Source organism: Erpetoichthys calabaricus, chromosome 11 (assembly GCF_900747795.2).
Source record: "Erpetoichthys calabaricus chromosome 11, fErpCal1.3, whole genome shotgun sequence".
Taxonomy (NCBI): domain Eukaryota; kingdom Metazoa; phylum Chordata; class Cladistia; order Polypteriformes; family Polypteridae; genus Erpetoichthys; species Erpetoichthys calabaricus.
In genome coordinates this window covers 86,449,003-86,470,036 of record NC_041404.2, presented here as the reverse complement: position 1 = coordinate 86,470,036, position 21,034 = coordinate 86,449,003, and the positions used below count along the sequence as shown (strand labels likewise).

Below are 21,034 nucleotides of genomic sequence, written 5' to 3'. Positions count from 1 at the left end.
CTTAAGGGGTATGATGTCTTTCCCTTTAATTCCATAGACGACCTTAGGCGGGTCTTTCTTTGCAGACTTCTAATACTCATCTGAACAGAAGACAGAAGTTATTACCACTAAGGTTTTTCTTGCACACCCATCTTGGGAAATGAAGTGAATTATATCAGTGGCTTCAAAGGTGAATGTTGTCTGTAGAAACTGATTGGAATATATTAACCTCCTTAGCGTTAGACCCGAGGGTTACTTGGGTTGAGAAAACAGTGCTAAAAGCGTTTACACTCGTGCAACTGTACAGATGAGTCTTGCGTAAGCGTTAGAACTGACAATCACTCGGGCTGTATAAGTGCTGCCAGTGCTGCCATTCTTTGGTGAAATTATGTTAGCATCGATGAAAGTCTCATGGCTTATAAGGGCAGATTGTCATGTATACAGTATATTGCATCAAAAACAGCAAGATTTGGCATAAGCTTTATGAGCTTTGTGAATCTAAAACAGGATACATTTGGAAGTCAGTTCTGTACACAATTTTGATCTGAATACAATCAGTACGGTGTTGCTACGTCATCGGTGCTGACTTTGATAGATGCTATGCTGGATCAAGGTTTCTGTGTAACCATGGACAACTTTTTTACTTTGCCAGAGCTATTTGACATCTTGCTGCAAAGAAAGACTGACACAGTGAGTTCTAACCATCGTGGCATGCCTAAAGACTTTGGCAGAGCTAAATTACAGTGAGGTGCACTAGTAGTTCTGCAAAAGAGTAAAGTGCTTGCGCTGAAATGGAAGGACAAGAAAAATATTTTTCGTCTTAGCACTGTACATAATGCAGCTCTAGTCACTGTAAAGGCAAAACGCAACAAGCAGTTTCTGAAGCCTTGTGCTGTGGTCGGCTACAACAGCATGATCTTGACGGGTAAAGAATTAAATTTCTATCCTATTATGCGGAGGCAACAAAAGAAATACAGTACACCCCCAAAATTTGTGGGGGTTACGTTCCTAGCGCACCTGTGAATTGTGAAAAACCGCGACGTTTGGATTTGGTTAAAAAAATGCCTTTAAATGCCTATTTTCAGAGTTTCAGCCCTAAATACAGTATGCCTCCAAAGCACTTTAATTTTGTTGCAAACTCAGCTTAATACATTAATACATTACCTAAAAACAGAATGTAAAGGTAAACCCGAATACTGTACAGTACTGTACTGTTATGTCTCCCGCAGTGCTAAAATGTAAAATACCGATGTTACCGCTATATGTACTGTAATTCATGCAAGCGCGTTTTCTTTGGTATGCGCTGTAGCTTTCTTTGTTATAAGTAGAGTAAATACATAATTTCATTTAATTAAAATACAGTAAAATGTACAGGTACTCACCAATGATGAATGATATTGATGATGATGAAGAGTTGTGCAGTACGATGCACAGGATTTAAAACTCCTCGGGTGGCGCCTCTTCTTCAGTCGCTTCAGGAGGAGTTTTATCTTTGTACGGGTCTTCTTCTGGTGGGGTTTCTTGCTGGCTTTTCTTTATATGTTTCAGGAACATTGTGATAGGAAGTTGCTACATTGTCTCCTGTAGCGAACTGCTGGTACAATTTCCGTGCTTTCTCACAGATGATGTTACCATCCAAAGGAATGTTCTTCCTGCAGTCGGTGATCCACAGTGCCAAGGCAGATTCCATCCTGACGATATTTTTATTCCTTACGGTCGTTACCTTTTTGGCACTATCATAGAAACTTACAGATTCGGTACTCCAGATCGCTGCTTTGTTCTTCTTTATGTAGCATATGGTGCTTTCATTAATGCCATAGTTGCGCACTATTGAAGCATAAGCTTTTTTAGTTCCTGGAGCAAATCCAGTAGTTCAGCCTTCTCCTGGAGTGTTTTAAACTTCTTCTGGCGCTTAGGCTCATTTCCAGAAGCCTTAGAAGGTGCAGGGCGATTCAACGACATCGTGTGCGTTTCAGAATAACAAAATGGAAAACACGAGGACACTCAGCTGGAGACGTGTCACAAAGCAGCAGTCAATCATCAGCAAGGAGAAATGAATAATGCTATCGGATTGGCTACTTTCACCATCCCAAACCGCAGTGGTAAACCCACTCACCTGGAGACGCGTCACATGGCAGCAATCAATCAGCAGCAAGGAGAAATGAATAATGCTATCGGATTGGCTACTTTCACCATCCCAAACCGCGGTGGTAAACCCACTCACCTAGAGACGCGTCACATGGCAGCAATCAATCCGCAGCAAGGAGAAATGAATAACACTCTCAGGTTGGCTACTATCACCATCCCAAACCGTGTTTCCCTCGGTGATTGCTTCCTGTTCTCTCTATAGCACAGTATTGGCACGTAAAATGGCATAAAAAATTGCGGAGGATATTTGCGCTTTCCGCACAATTAATAGTTAGGTTCTAAGAAAAAATCTGCGAATGACTGAGTCCGCGAACCCTGAACCGCAACTTCGCGAGGGTCTACTGTACTACAAAAAGATATTTCATCATCTGGTGGAACACTGCATTTGAAATACATTCGTGTTATACAAACAAAAAGCTGGTGAAACTGTAGCTCATGCAAACTTTACATGCCAGCTTATAGAACAAATCATTGCCACACATCCACCGTCCACACTACCACTAAAGAGATGCACATCATGGATCAGTCCAGAGCTTCTTATTGATAGACATTTTATTGATTATATACCTCCAACTAAATAAACTGAATCCAACTAGTACCTGTGCAGTGTGCTGTTCAAAAACTGATAAATCTGGAAGGAAAATCTGAAAATAAACACGCTAATATTGTCTTGACTGTGACGTTGGATTGTGTCTTGCACTGTTCTTTAAGATTTACCACACAAAGGACTAATTTCGAGATTATATACTGTTTGGTATCATTAGTAATATTATTACTGTTGTTATTATTGTTCATATTATTTTTATTTGTTGTTGCTGTTATTTGTATCATTATTATACTTTTGAGATTTAATGAAAATGTAATTTTTTCATGCCCAAAAAATAAAACACTTTTTACATGTTTTTATGGAATAAAATGCAATGCTAAGGAGGTTAATTGGTTTGGTGTAGGTTGCCATTTTTCAAGGTGCCTGTTGTCATCCATCAATAGACTGTTTCACTACTTTATGCAGCTGTGCTCTGACACCTTTAACAGCTTTATGTGAAATGTTTTACTGTGCTTACAAAGATAGAAGATTTTTTGGCATTAGGCAGTTGACTAATAATGAACAGAAGGAGTGAGACCTTAAGATCTAGAAGTTATAATAATGCCTAATTTTGTATTACTGATTTCAGTAGAATTGGTTTCTGTGTATTAGGTTTGAATAAACAAAGAGGTTTTAACAGCATAAAAATACTACTATAAATATGATCACATTTTCTTTCCTTGTAAATATATAAATTTAGTAGGATGCAACGCTCTTACTTCTTTTCACCCACATATTTTTCAATTCCTATACTTTCTCAATCTTTTGTCCTTATACATCTTGTTTGCTTTTACAGGTGTTGTTGCTGCCATTGTTCCTTGGAACTTTCCCTTGATGCTTTTAATCTGGAAAGTATGTCCAGCACTGGCTATGGGTAAGAAAACATAATATTCTTAATTTTGTCTAAAGTGTCATAACATACACTCCTTTTTTGTTTTCATAAAAAATTTGTTTCTAAGCATATACAAGTAAACCAAAACAAACTAATTGGCAACTTCAATGCAGTATAAGATGGTACTCCATTTTTGCTCAAAACTCTTAAGAACTTGAAAAATTTTTAAAATGCTGGCCAATGTCAAATGTCCCAAATTACTATGTTTTAGTTCTGATAAGCCTTTTCCAGTAGAGCTGTTGTACCTGGCTATTAGTTGAATGAGGCATGTGCTACTCTTTGCAAGATATCAGCCTCTTTTGACCTTTTTTGTCAATGATCGGTTTCCAACTACAGCAGTAATGATAGCTGGAAGTTTTTCTGGTGATGACCAATTCCCCACAGAAATCATGATTTCCATCTCGTAAGTGTCATGCATGTAATAAACCTAAGCAAGTCTGTAACACCTGATACACCCATGCTTGGTTTTTCTCCAACTATGTTGAATTCAAAGCTACTTTAATGTTCTGTCTCGCTCATTCTCCCTTTGCCTATATTTATTTCTGTAAATCCCCACTGATGCATTGAAAAATTCAAAAAGGGAACCACGGAGTGTGGCAAAGCATGGAGGCACATATTTATGCTGCACAAGATGGAAGCACATGATTATGCTTTGCACTGGAGAGGCCATTTTGGTGCCAGTACTGAAGTCCAAAAGATGGTATTAATACTGAAGTCAATATTTTAGTACCAGTCCAACACTTGTCTGTGGTCACAGGGTAGACCACACCTACTGCTTTACTTGTGATGTAAGTAGTGTTTTTAATTTTATTAGCTTTATTAGTTTTCCTATTCACTTTAGAGAGTGTAAAATTTATAAAGTCACCAATTTATCCTATACCCACTGGCTACCACTTAGAGCTTAAGAACACCATTTACCAACAATAATGCTTACTGTTACATTTGCTAGCTTTTGTTCTGACTATCCTGGCAGTCGCATGCAGTCCTGGCTTTGATGCCTTAAGTACTTTGCATAAGTGATATATAGTTTTTGTCTAGTTTTCTCAAGGGCTGAAGTTAATGGTTTATTCTGAAGTGTTCACTTTGTACAGTTGGTGATCATTGCCTTTTGTGGTCTCGCACTGTGATCTTTCTTGTACTATGATCCTGTCTTTTTACTGTAAGTTAGTAATCAGTTAATGCTTTGTTTCAGAGAGACTAGCATGTTGTTTTTACATACAATTTTGACTATGTGGCATTCATGCCAAATTTTATTATTGCATCCAAGCCTTAGATTTCCCCTTTGGAGAAAAGACATGCTCAGGCCTTTCCCCTTTGTTTCAGAATAGCACCCTAGGCAATAGGAAAACTGTAAAAGAACAGTGATTAAACAAACAAAAATTGGATCGGAGAGCCCAGGCTTATTGAATGTGGAGAGTAAGGGAAGCTAGTGCTTGCACTATATTACAAATGAAGGAGGTAACGTTTCTCTTTCGAGTCTTGGGGGCTCATAACTGTAACATTTTGTGTGATATTGATGCATAGCTTTTTCTGGTGAGGATTGCAAAACCAAGATTTATTCTTTCTTCTTGCTAACTCTCCCAGATGGAAGCAGGTGAGTGTGTGAGGAAAGTATCAAGAATTTAATGTTTGATCCTATCAGGTGGAAAAAGCAGTTATTCAAAGGTACCAAGAAGTCCTTTTTACCAGGTCTCCATTTAATCTTTTAGTTACTTGTAGAATTCAATTTGGCTCCGGTAAAGTTTGTATTAAAGGTGCAGCACAGATTTCAACTTGCCTGAAATAAAAGGTCTAATATGCCACATGAAACAGAAGAGGACAATGCCATCTTTGTTCTGCAGCAAATTGAATCTGTGTACTAAGTTAACTCTGAAATCTCCTAAAAAAATGGAAAATGCTTTTGAAGTCTATACAACACAGGACAGTTAATCCTGTTTACTGTAGTACTACAGTTCATAATCTGAATCTCTTCTACTTTTACGTCACTTTATAGTGTCTAATCAAGTTGGAGGTCAGAAAAAATGAGACAATGTACTGCATTAACTGCAGTAGTCTTACAATAAATTATCAGAAACATGTTTCTCTTACTTTTGCTTTTAACTAAGTGTTTTGATAGACCATGATGAAAATCTTGGAGATTTTGTTTGCACTTTGCCACCTTGGATTACTTTTGCAATGAATTGTGATTGCAGCAATGAGAAAACAAAAGATATGTTCAGCAACGAGAAGTAAAATCAGGGCTCTGCACTGATTACACTACTAATAGTGTGAAAAAACTGACCTATGCTTTGTAAAGCATTTGGTATTACGGGAGATTGTTAATGGCTGTGAGAAGTGACTGTTGTTCTTATTTTAAAAAACTTATCAATGAAAATGTGAGATAATTGTCATTAAATGGTTTGTTAGTTGAAAAAGTGTTGTAGGTACAGTACCTATAAAAAGTATTCACCCTTTTGGAAGTTTTCACATTTTAGTACAGTACAGTCCCTCTTAACTGGCCTCGCATTAACCGGCTAACGGATTAACTGGCCTGTTAAAATAAAATACTTTTTTTTTTTTTTTTAAATCCTGAGTTGTTCTTTATATATATATATATATATATATATATATAATACACTTCCTTCTTTCCTGGAAGGTGAGAGGGCTCCTACGCGCAGTGATTTTCGTTTACATATTCCTGTATGAATTTTCCACGGTGCCTTCTTCTTTCTACCTGGCAGCTCCCCTGCTTCTCCCATTGGGCTTCGCAACAGGGGAGTTGCCCTACCTGCAGGTGCAGCTGCCATCCACACTGGTCCGGTAGCCCTCCGATCCCTGGCTACGTCGGGCTCCATCCGGACCGAGACTAAACCACCCCAAAGCCTCCACGACTGCCACTGCCTTTTGACAGCCAGTTGTCTTCAGTATCAGACACTCCAGCTCTGTGGTCGCTCAGCTGGAGCAACCACTTTCTTCAGCCCCACCAAGTGTTGGCCAAACACTCGGCTACCTGCCTTTGCTCCATCGAATCTGCTCTCGCTCGCTCTCCTGCACCGGCTTTCCTCTACCTGCTTCCTTCTCCATTAACCTCCCGTTCTTTCCAGTTCTCCCCCTATCTGCCTCGTGCTTCTATTTATCATGGGGACGTGAGTGCGCCGATTATTTATTTAAAAAGTGGCCTTTTTCACTTGAGCTGTGGACCTGATACACCAAGCTGTCCAATGTGTGCCTTTGCTCCATCGAATCTGCTCTCGCTCGCTCTCCTGCACCGGCTTTCCTCTACCTGCTTCCTTCTCCATTAACCTCCCGTTCTTTCCAGTTCTCCCCCTATCTGCCTCGTGCTTCTATTTATCATGGGGACGTGAGTGCGCCGATTATTTATTTAAAAAGTGGCCTTTTTCACTTGAGCTGTGGACCTGATACACCAAGCTGTCCTGTGTGCGAAATCATGGATGGTTTCTTCAGGAACGTCGAAGAGGTACAGTACATACGTTAGAAATATTTTTCTACATGGAAATAGGTATGCATCGGATTAACCGGCCAAAACAGCAACCAGCCGTGAGTCCAGTCTCGAGGTGGCCGGTTAAGAGGGATTGTACTGTATTGTAAAACATTGAATCACAGTGGATTTAACTGAAGCCCAAGTAAGGAGACAGCTGAGGATGCCACACACAGGAAAAGCTCCAGGATCCAATGGAGTCAATTATCGAGTTCTTAAGGCCTGTGCTGACCAGTTTTGTGGTGTCCTCTGTTACCTGTTCAGTCTGTCCCTAAGACTTCAGAAAGTGCCACTGCTATGGAAAACATCCTGCATTTTTCCTTTTCAAAAGAAGGAAGGCGCCTCTTCACCTAATGACTACAGATCAGTGGTATGTACGTGTCACATCATGAAGACTTTTGAGAGGCTTGTCCTGGACTATATGAGTTCTCTTGTGGTAGACCCCATGGACCCACTGCAATTTGCCTATCGGACAAAGATTGGAGTGGAGGATGCAATTATCTGTCTACAGGGCTTGTTCTCACCTGGACAAAGCTGGTAGCACTGTGAGGATTCTGTTTTTTTCATTTCTCCAGCTCTTTCAGTACCATCCAGCCATCCCTGTCAAGGGTTAAATTCAGAGATATCCAGGGTGATGAGTCTGTGCTATCCTGGATAATGAACTATCTGTTTGGCATACCGTAGTTTGTGAGACATGAGAACTGTGTTTCTGATTCAGATGTGATCAACACTGTACCACTACAAGGAACAGTCCTAGCTCTCTTTTTCTTCATTCTGTTCACCTTCGACTAGAAATATATCTCTTAAGTCATGTCACTTGAAGAAATTCTCAGGTGATTCTGCACTTATTGGGTATATTGATAAAGGGGATGAGACAGAGTATAGGAGTCAGGTGGACAACTTTGTTTCTTGGTGCAAAGAAAATTGGCTACATCTTAACATCAGGAAAACCAAGGAACTGGTTACAGACGTTTACTACACCAAATTACTATTCAAGGAGTGGATGTAGAGGTGGTCCACTTGTACAAATAATAATAATACTTGGAGGTCCACATTAATGACAGGTTGGTCTGATCTTGGAACACAGAGGAACTATACAAGAAACAACAGAGCAGGCTCTTTTTCCTTAGGAGACAGTGTTCCTTTAATGTGGAAAGTACCATCCTTCACATCTTCATTTCAACTCTGTAATGGCCATTGTGATTTTCTGCGCTGTGGTGTGCTTGGCTGGTAACATCACTTCAAGAGAGCCCCACTGAATCAACAAGCTAATTAAAAGGGCAAGCTTAGTTGTAGAACACACTCTGGACCCCTTGGTGGTACCGTCTTTTTCCGAAAATAAGACACTGTCTTACTTTCTTTTTTGGTCCAAAATACGCACTAGGGCTTATTTTCGGGGGAGGACAAAAATAAAAGTATATTTATATATTTTTATTTAATATTTATTTATTTTACACAGAATACAGAAATTAAAATTTATTCAATTACAGTCATGTCATCTTCTTCTGGAACATTGTCATAAATCAAGATTTACACCCCTGGAGTCTTCCACAATTCCCTTTTTGTACTCGACGGAATAGCTCTTTCGTTTTGTACTCATTTTAACTGCGGTTAAAAATTATTCACTTTATAAAAAATAAAATTACGTATGAGGAAATAATCAGACTTACAAGACTGAAATGAACAAACATTGTATCTGCACTGTCGCTCAATGTAGACTGCTGCCTTAACGAACAATTATTTATAGTGTGCGCCGACGACGCGTTCCGTCGCATTCCGCATATGCATGCCCCCCTCCACCCCCTCCCCACCTCATTCGACCATACTCTGCGATACGCGCGACGCAGTACAACACAGCAGAGCAGAGCGGACACAATATTTATGTATTCATGCTGCCTTATGTTGTATTTTTAAGATAAATTCCAAGAATTAATTTGAAACGAACTGTAGAGGTAAACAATGAATTTCTCGGAATATTTTATTTCAAACATTTCTCTGAAATACGAGTATTAGGGAAGCTAAACATACTTAATAAATCAACAGCATTTTTTAACGAATTCTTTTTTTCACATTATTTTAACTAGGGCTTATTTTCGGGGGAGGGCTTGTATTACAAAAAGTTCCGAAAATCTCGATAGGGCTTATTTTCGGGGGATGTCTTATTTTCAGAAAAAGACGGTAGTAGCGAAGGAGAGAATAAAAACAAAACTGAGTGCCATTTTGAACAACGCTGCACATCCACTCTCTGATGCACTAACTATGAGGACTTTCACCCAACAAATGATTCAGCAGAAGTGCGTTAAGGAATACTTTTGGGGCACCTTTATACCAACAGCAGTGTATGTGCATAAAGTCTCACTATGACTGTGACAGTCCTCTATGTATCTATCTGTCTGTCTGTCTAATTTGGCTGTTTTGACTTATTAACATCTTAAGTGAAAAATCTCTGCAAAGTTGTCTAAATTAATTGCTAATGTTAAACACAAAATAATTGATTGCAAAGTACTTCTCACCTTGAAGTCAGTCTGTAGTAGATGTACCCCTGGCAGCAAGTGCAGCCTTGAGTTTGTATGAACTGGTCTCTCTTAGCTTTTCACAGCTGGACACTAGTTTTTCTCCATTCTTTTTTTTGCAAAAGTGCTCAAGTGCTGTCAGGTTACTAGTGCATCATGACTAAATAGCTTTTTTCATGTCCAGTCAAAAAATCTCATTTGAATTGAGATCTGAGCTCTGTCTCAGCCACTCCAGGACATTGACATTTGTAAGCAGTTCCTATATAGCTTTAGCTTTATGCTTGGGGTCTTTGCCTTGCTGGAAAATGAAAAAAATCACCCACTGCACAGAGTTCTTGCATCAGATTTTATTCCATGATATCTAGATATTTTGCTCCATTCTTTCACAATCTACTCTCATAAACCTTTCAGGGCCTGCTTCAGAGAAGCATCCCTGCAACGTGATGCTTACACCACACATGCCATTTTTTGGTTATGGACTCAGATCATAGAACCTTTTTCCAGTTGGCTTCAGAGTCTCCTTTATGTCTCCTGCAGAGATGTAACGTGTGTCCAAAGGAGTGAGTACTTTTTACAACCAGTGTATGTTATTAATCTGTTGTTCCTTTGGAAGTTAAACAGAAATATTTGGACTTGGAAAAATGGAGAAATGGTAACTCACAACAGAAGTATTTACAGAGTACAGTACACCCCCAAAATTCATGGGGGTTACATTCCTAGAGCACCCGTGAATTGTGAAAAGCCACAAATTTTGTATGTGGTTACAAAAATATGCCTATTTTTATAGTTTAATCCCTAAATATGCCCCCAAAACACTTTTTCATTTAATTTCAAACTCTGCTTAATACATTACCTAAAAAAAGAATGTAAAGGTAAACCTGTACAGTGGAACCTCGGGTCATGACCAAAACTCTGGTCGTAACCCGATTTGGTCATGATCCGAAGTAATTTACCCCACAGGATTGTATGTAAATACAGTTAATCAGTTCCAGACCGTACAACCTGCATGTAAATATGTATATTTTTTTTAAAGATTTTTAAGCACAAATATAGTTAAATTACACCATAGAATGCACAGCGTAATAGTAAACTAAATGTAAAAACATTGAATAACACTGAGAAAACCTTGAACAACAGAGAAAACTAACATTTCAAGAGTTCGCGCTATAGCGCTGTGAACTACTCGCGAAAAACACTTTTTTTTTTTTTTAATGAGTTTTAAGCACAGGGAAAAAAATGAACATTTGAAAAATCCGTAATTTAATAAACAACCAAGAAAAGTAACGTTGCAACAATGCACGCTATGAACCGATTGCTGTAAACGGAAGTGAAGTGGAGGTTAAAATCCAGTAGAAAAAGTCTTCATTAAATACGAGGTTAAAACAATGCTCGAATCAGTCTCTTTAAAAACAAGCCCGGTGCATTCTTTAACTGCCTTCCTGGCCTTATGCTGCCAACCCTCTCTCTCTCTCTCATACGTGTTTGTGTTTCTGTCTGTCTTGTCTGTCTGTCTGTCTGTGTCTCTCGCTCTCGCGCGTGTGTGTGTGTGTGTGTGTGGCTCTCGCTCGCTGCACAGGGAAAGACTGAACACGTGCGGAAATCATCAGCACGCACAAAGCGAAAGGGAAACTGGCTTGTTCTTATACTGAGTGTGTGGTCGTGAACTGATGCAAAAGTTTGGTGAATGTTTTGATTGTAACCCGATTTGTACGTGTTCAGAGATGTTTGTGAACCGAGGTTCCACTGTATACTGTACTGTTATGTCTCCCGCTGTGCTAGAATGTAAAATACCGATGTTACCGCTATATGTACTATAATTCATGCAAGCGCGTTTTCATTGCCAAAAGCCTTAGAAGGTGTAGGGTATTTTGGAGGCATCTTGGAGCTTTAACCCTTAAACTGCCACATACTTAGGGGTTAATGCATCTCTGGGCGGCAAATACTTTTTTGCTGCACTTTAAGTAAACGTCACAATTTACAAAGAAAAAGTGAAATTTTAATGGAACACATTTTTTTCATGCAAAGAGCATCACAATTACTGCAACACTTAATCATTTTATACACTGCTAATGAACTGTAAAAACTATTCAAAAAAACTACTGGAACAATATGTACAAAGTGCAACTGACGCCATGGATGAAACTCAGTAAATCACTGAGCCAACTGCGCTTGAACTAGCTGCACTCAAACACACAGAGGTAAGCGCTGACACTGTCATGCTAGTCTAGGGCAGCGGCTCAATCCCAGGGACAGTGAGGCTGCAGGGTGTCATGCTTGGGTCACAGAATTGCACAGAAACACAGGAGATTGTAGAGACAGGAACTTTATTCAAACACTTCAAACAAGTATGTCTCTTTCAGAAGTAAAACGAGCTCAGTATGCAGTTAGTTCTCAATTAAAGAATAGACCAACATCATAGGGGAGCACAATGGGGCAGAGGATGTCTAGGGGAGGAGAGAGAAACAAAGCAATCTGCCAAAAAGGACAGCTGCTGTTCAGGCTTTTAAGTATGTGTAGCACCGCGTGAGAAGCATATCACGCGACGGAGCATCTGCAAGTAAGCCCAGCAAGTAAGGGAGCAATGTGAAAGTAGTCTATCAGCGTTTTGTAAGAGGGGTTTTTTGTGGAGTGTCCGTATCTTCTAGGGGTGCGTTCAGCCCCCTGCTCAGAAGGGGCTGGCAGTGGTCATGAGCTGGCTGCTCAACGAATGTACAACACTGACTGATCAGTTCCTTCGTGCTCGCAAATGGCACTGGGAAATGACTATAGCCGGTTGTGGTGGTTTAAGGGTTAAGAGGAACAAAACAAAAAACACAATAACACTCAGCTGGGGATGCATCACAGTCAATCAGCAGCAAGGAGCAATGAATAACGCTGTAGCGGTCCGGTGCCTCTAAGATTCACACCGTCGAGAAGACGGCAGTTTGTTTATTTTTATGGTGGAAATTCCAGGGACACACCCAGCCTTGGGCCGACCCACATGCACTCACAAACAGAGACAAAAACAAAAAAACCAGTAATCAAACAGCAAATGAAGAATGTAATGAAAACAAATGAAATAAATGAACAACGATACCACCCCGTTCCCCTTACGGCGATTACACATTAAATACAACAAAGCACAAACAAAATACACACACTAAATCATGAAAAACGTTCATGAAAAACGGCAATGGATGAAATGTAATGATGAAAATAGATAGTCCAGAGATCCGCACGTTGAATGGAAATGTGAAGATAGTCCTACCGCTAGTTCCTGAAATGGTGAAGACGGGTGGACGGGTTCAGGAACGCTCCTTTCTTTGCAGGATGGCCATGAATCTACTTAGTCCTCATGTACACAGGCAGACGGCAGGCAATCCAGACACACGAAACGATCCAGGACAAAAAACGAATAAGTACAGGTAACCCAACAGAAGGTGGACAGACAGGAACTTGTAACACAAATTACAAAAACTTTTTTTTTGCTTTTGGTCACCGGCCCCCTTTTTAACAGCCGCACTGACATCCTTTGACCCCAACAGGCTCAGCACCCTCAGCAGAAGACCAATCAAAGCCACTGCAGGGACGGCTGGGAGTTGCAGTTTCAAGTTCTATTGGCTACTTTCACCATCCCAAGCCGCTTTTTCCTCTACAGTTGCTTCCTGTTCTCTCTACAGCACAGTTCTACTGTATACAATAACTCATTGATGCTAGGAGGATTTTATTATTCATTATTTTTAGGAAGTACACAATCACAGAGATTAGGAGTACTCCTAGTGAGGAAAATGTTGCACATCTGCTCCTAAATGGGAAACACAGTTATTGGTATGTCTTATAAAGATAAATAACGAGTTTATTTATATTTTAAGAAAAAAAAAAGTCCTGTTGCCTGTAATGGTATATAATGGGATGCGCATACGGTCATGTTTACATCAGCAAAAACAAATCTAATTATTTTCATAGTGAAGACAGCAACAGTTGATTTTTCACTTGTATATTAATAACTATAATAACATCATCACACTTGTTCACCCATTTCAGGTTTACTGGGCATCTAAACCTATCTTGACAGCATTAACTACAAGACAATAATAAAAACATAGTTGAAAAAAATATATGCTCATTTATGGTGTTTTTTTCTAGTAAACATTTGAAATATGAATGATGTATATATTTTGTACTTCAGTGGAAATTAGCACTAGAAGTTTTTATTAAAGCATGTTGCTCTTTGTCTTGTGAACAAAATATGTATGCAAGGAGACAGTGATTTTAAAAGCTTTTAAGAAAGGACAATTAGCATTTTATCTGTTTAGACTTTACATTCAGAAATTCAATCTAATTGAGATACATAGACTTTGAGGAACAAAAAATGATGCAATCTGTCCATTTGCTTTACTTGATCATGGTTTCAGCTAAATCACCAGTATATTTTTAGGAGTATTTTCATTTCCTAACACCAGATGGCACCATAAATGAACACATATATTTTTCAAACCTTTTTTATTTATTTATTTATTTATTTTTAATTACAACATCCATCCATTTCCTGAACCAGCTAATTCCAATTTTTAGTTTGCCATTGGAAAAGTTAGTCAGCGGCACTGAGAACAAATAAGTACCAAACCATGGATGAGCCGCTAGTCTACTTTAGGGCACACATATGTTCAGAATCTCTTGCTCATTCATCCATCATAGTTAGTTTTCTTTTTTCCACATCTGCTGCCTTTCTCAGCTGCATTGGGCTCAAGGTAGGTAGCAACTCTGAACAGATCCAAAGTCTAACAAGGGATGCAGTCATGCACACAACTACATTTGTTTATGCAGGGCCAGTTTAGAATTGACAGTTACTAAACCTGCACAACTTTTGGACCAGGCCTGTTCCAAGCAGCAAGTTTGCCTGGCATGCATGTCCTTGTAATGTTGGGGAAAATGGAAAAAACATCTGAATATCAAACAAGCATAGTCATTAGGCTGGAACGTGAGCTAAGTCTACTGGACTTTCAAAACTAGACTTGATGTTATTTTCGAAGAATTACATGGATAGCACTGGCGAGCTCTGTTGGGCTGAATGGCCTGTTCTCATCTAGATTGTTCAAATGGTCTAATGTATGCAGCCATTATAATTAGGGTTAAGATTTTCTAATCCTATCAAATTTCATTTAATCATGGCTACACTATTCAATAGTTTTTGTTCTAAGTGGTGTTGGTTGCGAGCTTGAAGATCTCCATTGCTTATACAACCTCTACTAGTGATGTTTAAATTTGAGTGTGTTCTCTTGATTAGTTTCATTTAAACCATTGGTTATTTTGTTGACATTTAGCTTCAGATTATTTAGGGTAATCTACTTGACTGGTTCATTTACATTTTTTATAAATGTAGACTCATTATAACTTGGTTCAGATATAATAATAATTCATTACATTTATATAGCGCTTTTCTCACTACTCAAAGCACTACCACACAGAGAGGACCCAGGACATGGGTTTTCCTTCAGATTCACCACTTGCTTTCTGTCAGAAGGGAATCCCAATAACCATTAACACAAGGACTAATTGATATACATTTCAGTTTATTAAATAGTTTCATATTGATAATTTTATCAAAAGAGTTGTGTTATTCAATATAGGGGTTCTGGACATAGGTGAATATGAGATTGTAGGTATTGAAGAATATACAGTAATCCCTCGCTATATCGCGCTTCGCCTTTCGCGGCTTCACTCTATCGCGGATTTTATATGTAAGCATATTTAAATATATATCGCAGATTTTTTGCTGGTTCGCGGATTTCTGCGGACAATTGGTCTTTTAATTTCTGGTACATGCTTCCTCAGTTGGTTTGCCCAGTTGATTTCATACAAGGGACGCTATTGGCAGATGGCTGAGAAGCTACCCAACTTATTTTCTCTCTCTCTCTCTTGCGCTGACTTTCTCTGATCCTGACGTAGGGGGATTGAGCAGGGGGGCTGTTCGCACACCTAGACGATACGGACGCTCGTCTAAAAATGCTGAAAGATTATCTTCACGTTGCTACCTTCTGTGCAGCTGCTTCGTGAAGCGACATGCTGCACGGTGCTTTGCATACTTAAAAGCTCGAAGGGCACATATTGATTTTTGATTGTTTGTTTTTCTCTGTCTCTCTTTCTCTGCTCCTGACGGAGGGGGTGTGAGCTGCTGCCTTCAACAGCTTTGTGCCGCGGTGCTTTGCATACTTAAAAACCAAACAGCCCTATTGATTTGTTTGCTTTCCTCTCTCTTTCTGACAGTCTCTGCTCCTGACGCGCACTCCTTTGAAGAGGAAGATATTTTTGCATTCTTTTAATTGTGAGACGGAACTGTCATCTCTGTCTTGTCATGGAGCACAGTTTAAACTTTTGAAAAAGAGACAAATGTTTGTTTGCAGTGTTTGAATAACATTCCTGTCTCTCTACAACCTCCTGTGTTTCTGTGCAAATCTGTGACCCAAGCATGACAATATAAAAATAACCATATAAACATATGGTTTCTACTTCGCGGATTTTCACCTTTCGCGGTTTGTCTGGAACGCAACCCCCGCGATGGAGGAGGGATTACTGTAGTGCCTCATTTTCTAGGCATTCAGCGACAAAGAACACCTGTTAAAATCATGGGCTTAACAGGAATGCAAAGAGTCACTATTCCAAAAAAAAAAAAAAAAAAAAAAAAGTTCTACTGCAGCTGGCAATATTTTGTCGACTTGTTTTATGTACTTTATCTGATAACACAGGTGTTAAAGATGAGCTGACACATCTCTGGAAAGATTCCCTACAGACAAAAGGTGCAGAAAAAGAGATCCATTTTAAGCTTGTAACCACAAGGTGAAGTTTGGTTCAATCCAATGGACAAAATAACACACATAGGATGTGTAATTGTTTTTATGCAATGGAGTTGCACCACAATCTGTCCTAGTTTTGACATTTATACTGTGGTACCTACCTGTAGCCAGCCACAAACTTGTGACATCTGGATTACAAAGGCCCTCAGAAGCAGTGCCTTTAGATCGTGAACTATTGAGTACTCTCATACTTGTGCTGAAGGGATTGCCTTTAAGCACTGCAAGGGAGCACTTCCTGGTAATATAGGCTGAGCTCCCTCTTTCGTTTTCTCACTCGTTCACCCGCCACCTTTTTGTGCAGCACTGTCACTACAAACTGGAAGGCACTATGATTCAGTCCCCACAGATGCAAAATTTCAATTATAGATAGGTATGTGCACTCCACTTCACTGAGAGTAAGAAACTGACTCACTCACTTAGAAGCAAGAAAGCCGTTTTTTGTATCTGTAATGTACTTTCCATAGAACACTGAATTTGGGCGTTCTGACCTAGCTCTAAGATAACCTCTTCAAGCTCATTTTCCATGTCAATGATTGAGCCTAATCTGGAAAGACCGAGAAGCAGCATCAATTCAAAAAGGGAACTTCAGTATCAAGACTTTTGTGTCAAAAAGAGTCCTGCAGTTGAGGTTGCAGAGGACACAGCAAAGAACCCTAACACTGAGCTAAGGAAGTCAAGGCCACAATACAGGCAAATGATAATGTGGTAACATCAAAGAGTGCATTCAACTATGAAAAAAGATCACGGCATTGGACTTGCACCTAGAGCAATGGCACACAGTGCCACACAGCTTTGGACATCATCCTTAAACACATGGTATTGTAAAACTATTTTTCTGCAGCAGGATCAATTAAATCTCTAGGTAGCTAGTAAACAGCTAGCCAAAGACCTGACTTTACATTTTCATGAATGTAAACATACATTTTACAAGATTTTGACTAATTTATGGCTAAAAAGCCCTAAATTGCAACAGCACCATCTCACACACAGCTGTGTTTTAGGACAAAGGTGAGCTGACTGTTACATGGTGAAATTCTAAAAGAAAAATTATAAAACAAAAAAGCTTGTTGGATCAAGTAACCTGAGAAAACCAATACAAAAACCTAGAAATTCTGTATTATACATCTATCTGCTTCATCTGTGTTGTAGTCCCTGTTTTATGTTGATATACTTTATATATAATTATAATATTTCTATCATACTCCTGTTTACCAATAAGTGGTGGTATTCCATTTCTTAAAGTGAATGTGCTTATGTTAACTTATCTAATGGCCGGAAACCCCACAAAGAAAATTAAGCAAGATGCTTTACCGAGAGAGAGGTTAGGAGTTACCCAATTTTTTTTTATTGGCATGGCCACAGGCTAAACCAATAATTGCTTGGTGATTCAGCCAACGTCTCTTGCTCAGAATATAGTTAAGCCCCAGAGACATCACACATTTCACAGATAATATTTCCTCTTTAGGTAAACTGGAATGGATCCAAGTTGCACACAAGCTTTGAAACGGGATTAGTTGCTAACTGATGTCAGGGTGATATTTATTCAGTTAATGTAGTCACTGAAAGAGCACAATGAAACATATTTCAGTAGCCACATTGAAGTATTATATAGCTTTTACCTAGTTTACTTGTTGTATCCTTGTTGAAACAAGATAAATACGTACTAAGATGCTCGGCTAACACGATCCTCTTTCATAATATATGGCACTTGGAGACATCTGTCTGATTCATTCAGTACAGTGTAGACTTGGTTGTTTTCGTGTTTCATAATATATGGCACTTGGAGACATTCAGTATAGTGTAGACTTGGTTGTTTTGCCTCCTAAACCTGAAGCAGAATTTATTTAGTTCGGCTTGAAGCAAGAGGTTGCTATCAGCAGTTTACCTATAGTTAGTGATTAAGTAAAGGCCTTATCAGACACTTTAAACTTTATATTTCCTTATTCTTAGAATTAATATTTACAAGTTTTTTTTTTGTTTTTTTTTAATTAGCCTTGTCTCTTTTTAAGTCCTCTCATTCTTTTCTCACTCTATTTGCACTTTGAACCAGGACTGCTTATTACACACAATGCCTAATTTAAAAGGGATGCCCATTTTAACCAGTAAGGTTCATCACTGAGCTTCAGATCCCAGACACGCTCACAGCCAAGCCAGTCATTGGTACAAATGTAGTCCCTTTTTATTATTATTTTCACAGATCAAAATAAGAACAACCAAAGTAAACAGCCCAGAAAAACAAGCCTCTTTCTTCACAGTCATCCCTTCAAGCCTCGTCTACCTCCTCCCAATTTGGCATTCTGGTTAAGCTGATGCGGCTCCTTTTATCTTTGACCCGGCAGTACTTCTGGAGCTAGGAAATGGTCCATAGGAAGCAATTCCAGGTCAGACAGGAGTCCCCAAAAGTAGGGACCATATTCCCTTGCATCACCCCCTGGTGGCACCCACAGGACCCAATAGGGCTGTGTTTTGGAACTCCAATTCCCATGATGTCCTGTTTGTATCTGAAGAGGACCTGAATCCCAGGGACGCTGCCCTCTAGCATATTGGGGACACATAGTACTCCAGTGCTGATGTCTCTCCTGGTCATTCCATCATACAGGCATCCCAGCCAGGTAAGGAATTTTGTGCCCATCCAGTCAAAGAGCCTGTCCTTCCACTTTCCCATGGCACCCCATCAGGGCAAGGAATTGCCCTCGGGTGATGCCTGTCCATCTCCTGCACCACTCCCACTATCACAGAAATAAATATGTGTTGTAACTGCTTCAGTTACCTCATTAACCTGTTGCATTTTATATAAAAAAAAAAAAAAACGTAAAAAGCGTTGCGTTTTTTTGACATGAAAAATTATGTTTTTATTAAATCTCAAAAGTATAATAATGATACAAATAACAATAGTAATGATTAATAAAATAAGAATATGTAATAAGCAATAATAACAGTAACAATAATACTACCGCCAAAACAGTATATAATCAGAAATTGAGTCCTTCGTGTCGTAAATCTTAAAGCACTGTGAAAGACACAATCCAATGTCACAGTTGGGACAATTATAGCATGTTTATTTTCATGTTTTCTTTCCAGATTTATCAGTTTTTGAACAAGACACTGCACAGGTACAAGTTGGATTCTGTTTTTTTTTCTGTTGTAGGTATATAATCAATAAAATGTCTACCAATAATAAGACGCGCTGGACTGATCTGCGATGTGTGGCAATGATTCGTTCCAAAAGCTGGCATGTAAAGTTTGCATAAGATACAGTTCCACCAGCTTTTTGTTTGTATAACACGAATGCATTCCAAATGCACTGTTCCACCAGAGGACGAAATATATTTTTGCAGTATTTCTTTTGTTGCCTCCTCATAACGGGATAGAAAGTCAATTCTTGATCTACGCCACCCATCATGCTATTGTAGTTGACCACAGCACAAGGTTTCGTAACCTGCTTGTTGCGTTTTACCTCTACAGTGACTGTAGCGGCATTATGTATAGTGCAAAGAAGACAAACATCTTTCTTGTCCTTCCATTTCAGCCCAAGCACTTAACCCTTTTGCCAAGCTACTAGCACACCTCGCTGTTATTTAGCTCTGCCAAAGTCTTCATGCATGCCACGATGGTTAGGACACACTGTTCCATATGCGTTAGTCTTTCTTGCATCAAGATGTCAAATAGCTTTAGCGAAGTATAAAAATGATCAATGGTTACACAGTAACCTTGATCCATCAGAGCATCTATCAAAGTCGGCACTGATGACGTAACAACTCCATACTGATTGTACGGAACTGAATTCCAAATGTATCCCATTTTAGATTCACAAAGCTTGTAAAGCTTTGTGCCAAATCTTGCTTTAATTCAATGGTCTGTATCCATGACAGTCTGCCCTTATAAGCCATGAGATGCTAACATTGTGGTCCATAATGTAAACTCTCCAAAATTGTATTAATATTGCCTGGTATATCTCCCAAATATTCTTCATTTTGGGTATTGAATGGGTATTCTCATCAAAGCCTTCATTGTTGGTAAAGTGTAGATATTTCATGATTAGTGAAAACTTACACTAGGACATAATTTCTCCAAAGAATGGCAACACTGACAGCACTCTTACAGCCTAAGTGATTCTCAGTTCTAATACTTACGCAAGACGCATCTGTACAGTTGCCCAAGTGACACTCTGGGCTAATGCTTTTAGCATTGTTTTCACAGCCCTAGTAATGCTCGGTCTAACGCTAAGTAGGTTAATTTCACTTCAGACTTCGTTAAAAATGTCTGAATTTATCCTGACCTTTAGTGATTCCTCAGTTTCTACTCCATAATGTCTTACAGCTTTTATAATTGATTTGCCTGCTTTAAGTCTCTGTCCATGGTTCCGTATGAGCAATAACTTGTTATAAATCTGACTAGGTAAGAGGTGACAGACATTGGCGTCATACTCCTTAGAAATTGTGCAGCAACAATTAAGTTTTTCTAACTGTGTTTCCTGTCTGTCGTTTGTATTTGGATGTAGTCTTTCCCTGACTAGCATGATTAAAGTCTGCTAAAGCTAGTATGATACAGTCCATACTGTGTATGCATTTTTTTACCTCAGTAGTTTTCACTGCAAATTTCTAG

The 21,034-nt window shown here is 39.1% G+C and overlaps 1 protein-coding gene across 2 annotated transcripts in view; it reads left to right on the top strand.

Moving 5' to 3' along the window:
- Positions 1–21,034, top strand: part of aldh16a1 (aldehyde dehydrogenase 16 family, member A1) — a 182,073-nt gene that overhangs the window by 112,246 nt on the left and 48,793 nt on the right. For both annotated transcript variants that reach the window (XR_007936261.1, XM_051933881.1), the window contains exon 5: positions 3,510–3,587. Coding sequence is in view for 1 of the 2 variants with exons in the window: in XM_051933881.1 (XP_051789841.1) it covers positions 3,510–3,587 (78 nt within the window). In the remaining variant the exon portion in view is untranslated. The remainder of the gene's footprint in view (positions 1–3,509; positions 3,588–21,034) is intronic.